The sequence below is a fragment of the Heterodontus francisci genome, chromosome 27 (genome assembly GCF_036365525.1).
Source record: "Heterodontus francisci isolate sHetFra1 chromosome 27, sHetFra1.hap1, whole genome shotgun sequence".
NCBI classification, from domain to species: domain Eukaryota; kingdom Metazoa; phylum Chordata; class Chondrichthyes; order Heterodontiformes; family Heterodontidae; genus Heterodontus; species Heterodontus francisci.
This window is the reverse complement of record NC_090397.1, coordinates 3,097,501-3,105,560: the sequence shown is the minus strand read 5'-3', so window position 1 is coordinate 3,105,560 and position 8,060 is coordinate 3,097,501. Positions and strand designations below refer to the sequence as shown.

The window sequence follows — 8,060 nt, the reverse complement described above, 5'->3', positions numbered from 1 at the left end:
GAGGTAGGAGGTTTAGAGGGGATTCGAGGGGAAGTATTTTCACTCAGAGGGTGGTGGGGATCTCAAACTCTCTGCCTGAAAGAGGCAGAAACCCTCATAATATTGAAATAGTATTTGGATTTGTATTGAAGTGCTGTAATGTACAAGGCCACAGACCAAGAGCTGGAAAGTGGGATTAGGCTGGATGGTTCCTTGACGGCTATGACGGGCCGAATGGCCTCCTTCTCTACTGTAAGTGTCTTTGATTCTATGCTTCTTGCTAAGCTGTGGGATCTTACTGTGCTTCCTACCTGACAATAATGAGGACACTTCAAAAAGTGATTGGCTGTCAGGTGTTTGGGAGGTCCGCTGGTGATGAAAGGCGCGGTGCAGCTCGCAGGTACTGTCTGCCTCCTCCTCCTGAGGCCCCGGACTGTCCGGCAGGTACTGTCTGCCTCCTCCTCCTGAGGCCCCGGACTCTGTCTGCCTCCTCCTCCTCCTGAGGCCCCGGACTGTCCGGCAGGTACTGTCTGCCTCCTCCTCCTGAGGCCCCGGACTCTGTCTGCCTCCTCCTCCTGAGGCCCCGGACTCTGTCTGTCCTCCTCCTCCTGAGGCCCCGGACTCTGTCTGTCCTCCTCCTCCTGAGGCCCCAGATTCTGTCTGCCTCCTCCTCCTCCTGAGGCCCCGGACTGTCCGGCAGGTACTGTCTGCCTCCTCCTCCTGAGGCCCCGGACTCTGTCTGCCTCCTCCTCCTGAGGCCCCGGACTCTGTCTGCCCCCTCCTCCTGAGGCCCCGGATTCTGTCTGCCTCCTCCTCCTCCTGAGGCCCCGGACTGTCCGGCAGGTACTGTCTGCCTCCTCCTCCTGAGGCCCCGGACTCTGTCTGCCTCCTCCTGAGGCCCCGGACTCTGTCTGTCCTCCTCCTCCTGAGGCCCCGGACTCTGTCTGTCCTCCTCCTCCTGAGGCCCCGGATTCTGTCTGCCCCCTCCTCCTGAGGCCCCGGACTCTGTCTGCCTCCTCCTCCTCCTGAGGCCCCGGACTGTCCGGCAGGTACTGTCTGTCCTCCTCCTCCTGAGGCCCCGGACTCTGTCTGTCCTCCTCCTCCTGAGGCCCCGGACTCTGTCTGTCCTCCTCCTCCTGAGGCCCCGGATTCTGTCTGCCCCCTCCTCCTGAGGCCCCGGACTCTGTCTGCCTCCTCCTCCTCCTGAGGCCCCGGACTGTCCGGCAGGTACTGTCTGTCCTCCTCCTCCTGAGGCCCCGGACTCTGTCTGCCTCCTCCTCCTCCTGAGGCCCCAGACTCTCCGCTAGCTGACGGTCTTTGTTGTCTGTTTCTATGGCCGGCCTCTGGGCCTTGCTGCCGGTTCTCCCGCTCCTGCTGTTGGCGGTCGCTGGCTGCGGCTTCCTGCCCGCGCTCTGCGGGGCGGCGGCGGCGGCTGCTCTGCAGGCGGCCTGGAGGCGGAGCCGGCCCGAGCCCGGGGCTGGAGTGGGAGCAGGCCGCCGGGTGTGTGTACTGGTGCTCGGGGACCTGGGCCGCAGTCCGCGGATGCTGAACCACTCGCTGTCCCTGGCCAGGCGCGGATTCAGGGTGACGCTGCTGGGCTATCCCGGTAAGTTACAGCAACATAAATATCACAATAATCTCAACAAAACAGCAACCTCTCTGTGTGAAATCATCTCTCTGTTCAATCTCTGTGAAACAAGCTGTGTTTAAAACAATCATAGGAGCAGGAGGAGGCCATTCAGCCCATCGAGCCTGCCCCACCGTTCAATACCATCATGGCTTTTCATCCACTTCAATGCCTTTTCCCAGACTATCCCATATTCCTTTATATCATTGGTATTTAGAAATGTGTCAATCTCTGCTTTAAACATACTCAATGACTGAGCTTCCACAGCCCTCTGGGGTAGAGAATTCCAAAGATTCACAACCCTCTGAGTAAAGAAATTTCACCTCATCTCTGTCCTAAGTGGCTTCCCTCATATTTTGAAATTGTGTCGCCGGTTCTAGACTCTCCAGCCAGGGGAAAAATCTGCATCTATTCTTTCTATCCCTTTAAGTATAGTGTAGGTTTCAATGAGATCACCTCTCATTCTTCGAAACTCTAAAGAATACCGGCTCAGTTTGCCCAATCTCTCTTCATTGGACAGCCCCACCATCCCAGGAACAAGTTTGGCGAATCTTTGTAGTACTCCCTCCTTGACAATAATATCCTTCCTAAGGTAAGGGGACCAAAACTGCACACAACTCCAGGTACAGTCTAACCAAGGTTCTGTACAATTGAAGCAAGACTTCACTAGTCCTGTACTCAAATCCTCTTGCATGCTAGCTTTCAGTGACTTATTGACAAGGACACCCAGGTCCCTTTGTACATCTACACTTAATAATCTCTTACCATTTAATAAATACTCTGCACAACTATTCCTCCTTCCAGAGTGGATAACCTCACATTTTTCCACATTATATTCCATCTGCCACGTTCTTGCTCACTCACTAAGTCTGTTCAAATCCACTTGAAGCCACTTTGCATCTTCCTTGCAACACACATTCCCACCTAGTTTTGTGTCATTCACGAACTTGGAAATATTACATTTGGTCCCTACATCCAAATTGTTGATGTATACTGTGAACAGCTGGGACCCTGCAGTACCCCACTCGTCACAGCCTGCCAATGCGAGAATGACCCATTCATTCCTACTCTGTTTTCTGCCTGTTAACCAATCCTTACTTCATGCCAGTTACCTCCTATCCCATGTGCTTTAATTTTGCTAACCTACCTCCTTTAGAGGACTTTATCAAAAGCCTTCTGAAAATCCAAGTATACCACGTCCACCGACTCCCCTTTATCAATTCTGTTAGTGATATCCTCAAAAAACTCCAACAGTTTCACCCAACACTATTTCCCATTCATAAATCCATGTTGACGATGCCCAATCAGATTATTATTATCCAAGTGTCCATTTATCACATCGTTTAGAATAGATTCTAGCATTTTCTCAACGACTGATGTAAGGCTAACAGCTTTTTCTCTCCCTGTTTTCTCTCCTGCCCTTCTTAAATAGTGGGGTGACATTTGCAACCATCCAATCTGCATGAACTGCTCCAGAATCTGTAGAATTTTGGAAGATGATCACCAATGCATCCACTGTCTCCATAGTTATCCCTTTCAACACTCTGGGATGTAGAATATCAGGTCCTGGGGACCTTTCAGCCTTCAGCCCCATTAATTTCTCCAATACAACATTCTTACTAATTTCCTAAAATTCCTCATTTCTCCCTAATCCCTTGGATCTTTATATCTGGGAGATTTCTTGTATCTTCCTCAGTGAAGACAGACACAACGTAATCATTTAGCTTCTCTGCCATTTCTCTATTCCCCATTATAAATTCTCCTGACTCTGCCTGTAATGGACCCACATTTGTCTTAGCCAAACGTTTCCTTTTTGCGTACCTGTAGAAGCTTTTACAGTCCGTTTTTATATTTTTTGATAGCTTACATTCATGTTCTATTCTCCCTTTCTTTATTAGTTTCTTCGTCCTCCTTTGCTGAATTCACAATATATATTAATGATTTAGATGAGGGAACTAAATGTAATATCTCCAAATTTGCAGATGACACAAAATTGGGTGGGAGGGTGAATTGTGAGGAGGATGCAGAGAGGCTTCAGGGTGATTTGGACAAGTTAAGTGAGTGGGCAAATGCATGGCAGATGCAGTATAATATGGATAAATGTGAGGTTATCCATTTTGGTAGCAAAAACAGGAAGGCAGATCATTATCTGAACGGCTATAAACTGAGAGCGGAGAATATGCAACGAGACCTGGGTGTTCTCGTACACCAGTCGCTGAAGGTAAGCATGCAGGTGCAACGGGTGGTTAAAAAAGGCAAATGGTATGTTGGCCTTCATAGCGAGAGGATTCGAGCACTGAAGGAGGGATGTCTTGCTGCAATTATACAGGGCCTTGGTGAGGCCACACCTGGAATATTGTGTGGAGTTTTGGTTTCCTTATCTGAGGAAGGATGTTCTTGCTATAGAGAGAGTGCAGCGAAGGTTTGCCAGACTGATACCTGGGATGGTGGGACTGACGTGTGAGGAGAGATTGTGTCGTTTAGGATTATATCCACTGGAGCTTGAGGGGGGGATCTCATAGAAACCTATATAATTCTAACAGGACTTGACAGGGTAAAGCAGAAGGATGTTCCCAATGGTGGGGAAGTCCAGAACCAGGGGTCATAGCCTAAGGATACGGGGTAAACCTTTCAGGACTGAGATGAGGAGAAATTTCTTTACCCAGAGAGTGGTGGGCCTTTGGAATTCGCTACCACAGAAAGCAGTTGAGGCCAAAACATTGTATGTTTTCAAGAAGGAGTTAGATATAGCTCTTGGGGTGAAAGGGATCAAAGGATATGGGGGGAAAGCAGGAACAGGTTACTGAGTTGGATGATCAGCCATGATCATAATGAATGGCGGAGTAGGCTCGAAGGGCTGAATGGCCTACTCCTGCTCCTATTTTCTACGTTTCTATGCTATGTATTCTAAAATCCTCCCAATCCTCAGGTTTACTACTATTTCTGGCAACTTTATAGGCCTTTTCTTTTAATCTTATAGAGTCCTTAACTTCCTTTGTTATCCACAGTTGACTGCCTTTACTTTTGTGCCTTGAAGGAATGTGTAGTTGCTGTAAATTATGTAATATTTCTTTAAAGACTATCCGTTGCTTATGTATTGTCAAACCTTTTAATGTATTTTCCTAATCCACCTCAGCCAATTTTGCCCCTCAAAGCTTCATAATTTCCTTTGTTCAAATTTAACACCTTGGCTTCAGATTGAACTACCTCACTTTCAAACATAATGTAAAATTCTATCATATTATGCTCACTCATCCCTAAAGGTTCATTTACAACAAGATTATTAATTAGCTCTTTCTCATTACATAATACTAGATTTAAAATAGCCTGTTCTCTAGTCTGTTCCTCAACATACTGCTCTAGAAAACCATCCTGAACAAACTCCAGAAACTTGTCCTCCACAGCATTAGTGCTCATTAGGTTTACCCAGTCTATATGCAGATTGAAGTCACCCATGATTGCTATATTACCCATGCTACATGCTTCTCTAATCTCCTGATTACTGCCATGCCCCAGACTACCACTACTGTTTGGTGGCCTATAAACAACATCTACCAAAGTGTGCTGTCCCTTAGCTCCACCCAAACAGACTACACATTTTGTTCTTCCGATCTGAGATACTCCCTTCCTTTCCTTTATTAGCCGAGGTATAGAATATAAGAGCAGGGAGGTTATGCTGGAACTGTATAACTCATTGGTTAGGCCACAACGTGTGTGCAGTTCTGGTCACCTCATTATAGAAAGGATGTAATTGCACTAGAGAGGGTACAGAGGAGATTGACAAGGATGTTGCCAGGACTGGAAAACTGCAGCTATGAGAAAAGACTGGATAGGCTGGGGTTCTCCTTGGAACAGAGAAGGCTGAGGGGAGATCTGATTGAAATATACAAAATTTTGAGGGGGATGGATAGAGTGGAGGTGAAGGGTCTATTCACCTTAGCAGAGAGGTCAGTGATGAGGGGGCATAGATTTAAAGTGATTCATAGAAAAATTAGAGGGGAGATGAGGAAACACTTTTGCACACAGTGGGTGGTGAGGGTCTGGAATTCACTGCCTGAAAGGGTAGTTGAGGCAGAAACCTTCAACTCATTCAAAAGGAGTCTGGATATGCACCTCAAGTGCCGTAATCTTCAGGGCTACGGACCAAATGCTGGAAGGTGGGATTAGAATAGGTGGATCGTTTCTCAGCCAGCACAGACACGATGGGCCAAGTGGCCTCTTTCTGTGCCTTAAACTTTCTATGATTATATGCTTCTGTGATAATGTACTGATCCCATCCCTTATTATCAGCACAACACCACCTCCTTTTCCTTTTTTCCTGTCCTTCCTAAATGTCGAATATCCTTGAATATTCAGTTCCCAGTCTTGGTCACCCTGTAGCCACGTTTCCGTTCCGGCGATTAGATCATACCCATTTACCTCTATTTAGGTCTTTATGGCATCTACCTTGTTGCGAATGCTGCGTGCATTCAGGTCGAGTGCCCGTGTCTTCTTGACATTCTGCATTCTAAGCCTAGTTCATGTTTGCCTTTGTTTCACCTGCCTTCTAATGTCACTTCCTACTTTTCTACCTCCTGTTAGCAGCTTTACTTCCTTCCAATTTGAGCTACCCCTCAGATTCCCAAACCCCTGTGAAGCTAGTTTAAACCTCCCCAACAGCACTAGCAAATCTCCCTGCAAGGATATTCTGGTCCTGTTAAGGTGTAGCCCATCCATCTTGTACAGGTCCCACATGCCCCAGAATTCAGATGCCCTCCCTCCTACACCAATTCTCCAGCCGTGTGTTCAGTCGATCAATCGATGTGTGTGTGAAACAATCTCTCTGTGTGTGTGAAATAATATCAGTCTGCGTGTGTGTGTGTGTGTGAAACTGTCAGTTTCTCTCACACGCGGGCAGACAGACAGTTTCTCTCAAACACACACACACAGGCAGACAGACAGTTTCTCTCTCATACACACACACACACAGGCAGACAGACAGTTTCTCTCACACACACACACACACACACACACACACAGACAGGCAGACAGACAGTTTCTCTCACACACACACACACACACACACACACAAGCAGACAGACAGAGTTTCTCTCACACACACACACACACACACACACACACAAGCAGACAGACAGAGTTTCTCTCGCACACACACACACAAGCAGACAGACAGTTTCTCTCACACACACACAGGCAGACAGACAGTTTCTCTCACACACACACACACACACACACAGGCAGACAGACAGACAGTTTCTCTCACACACACACACAGGCAGACAGACAGACAGTTTCTCTCACACACACACAGGCAGAGAGACAGACAGTTTCTCTCACACACACACACAGGCAGACAGACAGACAGTTTCTCTCACACACACACACACAGGCAGACAGACAGGCAGTTTCTCTCACACACACACACACAGGCAGACAGACATACAGTTTCTCTCACACACACACACAGGCAGACAGACAGACAGTTTCTCTCACACACACACACACAGGCAGACAGACAGACAGTTTCTCTCACACACACACACACAGGCAGACAGACAGACAGTTTCTCTCACACACACACACACACAGGCAGACAGACACAGTTTCTCTCACACACACACAGGCAGACAGACACAGTTTCTCTCACACACACACACACACAGGCAGACAGACAGACAGTTTCTCTCACACACACACACACACAGGCAGACAGACAGACAGTTTCTCTCACACACACACACACACAGGCAGACAGACAGACAGTTTCTCTCACACACACACACACAGGCAGACAGACAGTTTCTCTCACACACACACACACACAGGCAGACAGACAGACAGTTTCTCTCACACACACACACAGGCAGACAGACAGACAGTTTCTCTCACACACACACACACAGGCAGACAGACAGACAGTTTCTCTCACACACACACACACAGGCAGACAGACAGACAGTTTCTCTCACACACACACACACAGGCAGACAGACAGACACAGTTTCTCTCACACACACACACACACACACAGGCAGACAGACACAGTTTCTCTCTCACACACACACACACAGGCAGACAGACACAGTTTCTCTCACACACACACACACACACAGGCAGACAGACACAGTTTCTCTCACACACACACACACACACAGGCAGACAGACACAGTTTCTCTCACACACACACACACACAGACAGACAGACAGTTTCTCTCACACACACACACACACACACAGGCAGACAGACAGACAGTTTCTCTCACACACACACACACACAGGCAGACAGACAGACAGTTTCTCTCACACACACACACACACAGGCAGACAGACAGACAGTTTCTCTCTCACACACACACACGGGCAGACAGACAGTTTCTCTCACACACACACACGGGCAGACAGACAGTTTCTCTCTCTCACACACACACGGGCAGACAGACAGTTTCTCTCTCA

At 48.1% G+C, this 8,060-nt stretch overlaps 1 protein-coding gene across 3 annotated transcripts in view; it reads left to right on the top strand.

Moving 5' to 3' along the window:
• The first annotated feature begins 435 nt into the window (after nucleotides 1-435).
• Nucleotides 436-8,060, top strand: part of alg1 (ALG1 chitobiosyldiphosphodolichol beta-mannosyltransferase) — a 129,558-nt gene continuing 121,933 nt past the window's right edge. For 2 of the 3 annotated variants that reach the window (XM_068058738.1, XM_068058739.1), the window contains exon 1: nucleotides 436-1,585. In XM_068058738.1, the coding sequence (XP_067914839.1) occupies nucleotides 1,312-1,585 (274 nt within the window). In that variant the 5' untranslated portion in view covers nucleotides 436-1,311. The remainder of the gene's footprint in view (nucleotides 1,586-8,060) is intronic. The other variant, XM_068058737.1, reaches the window with a different exon arrangement.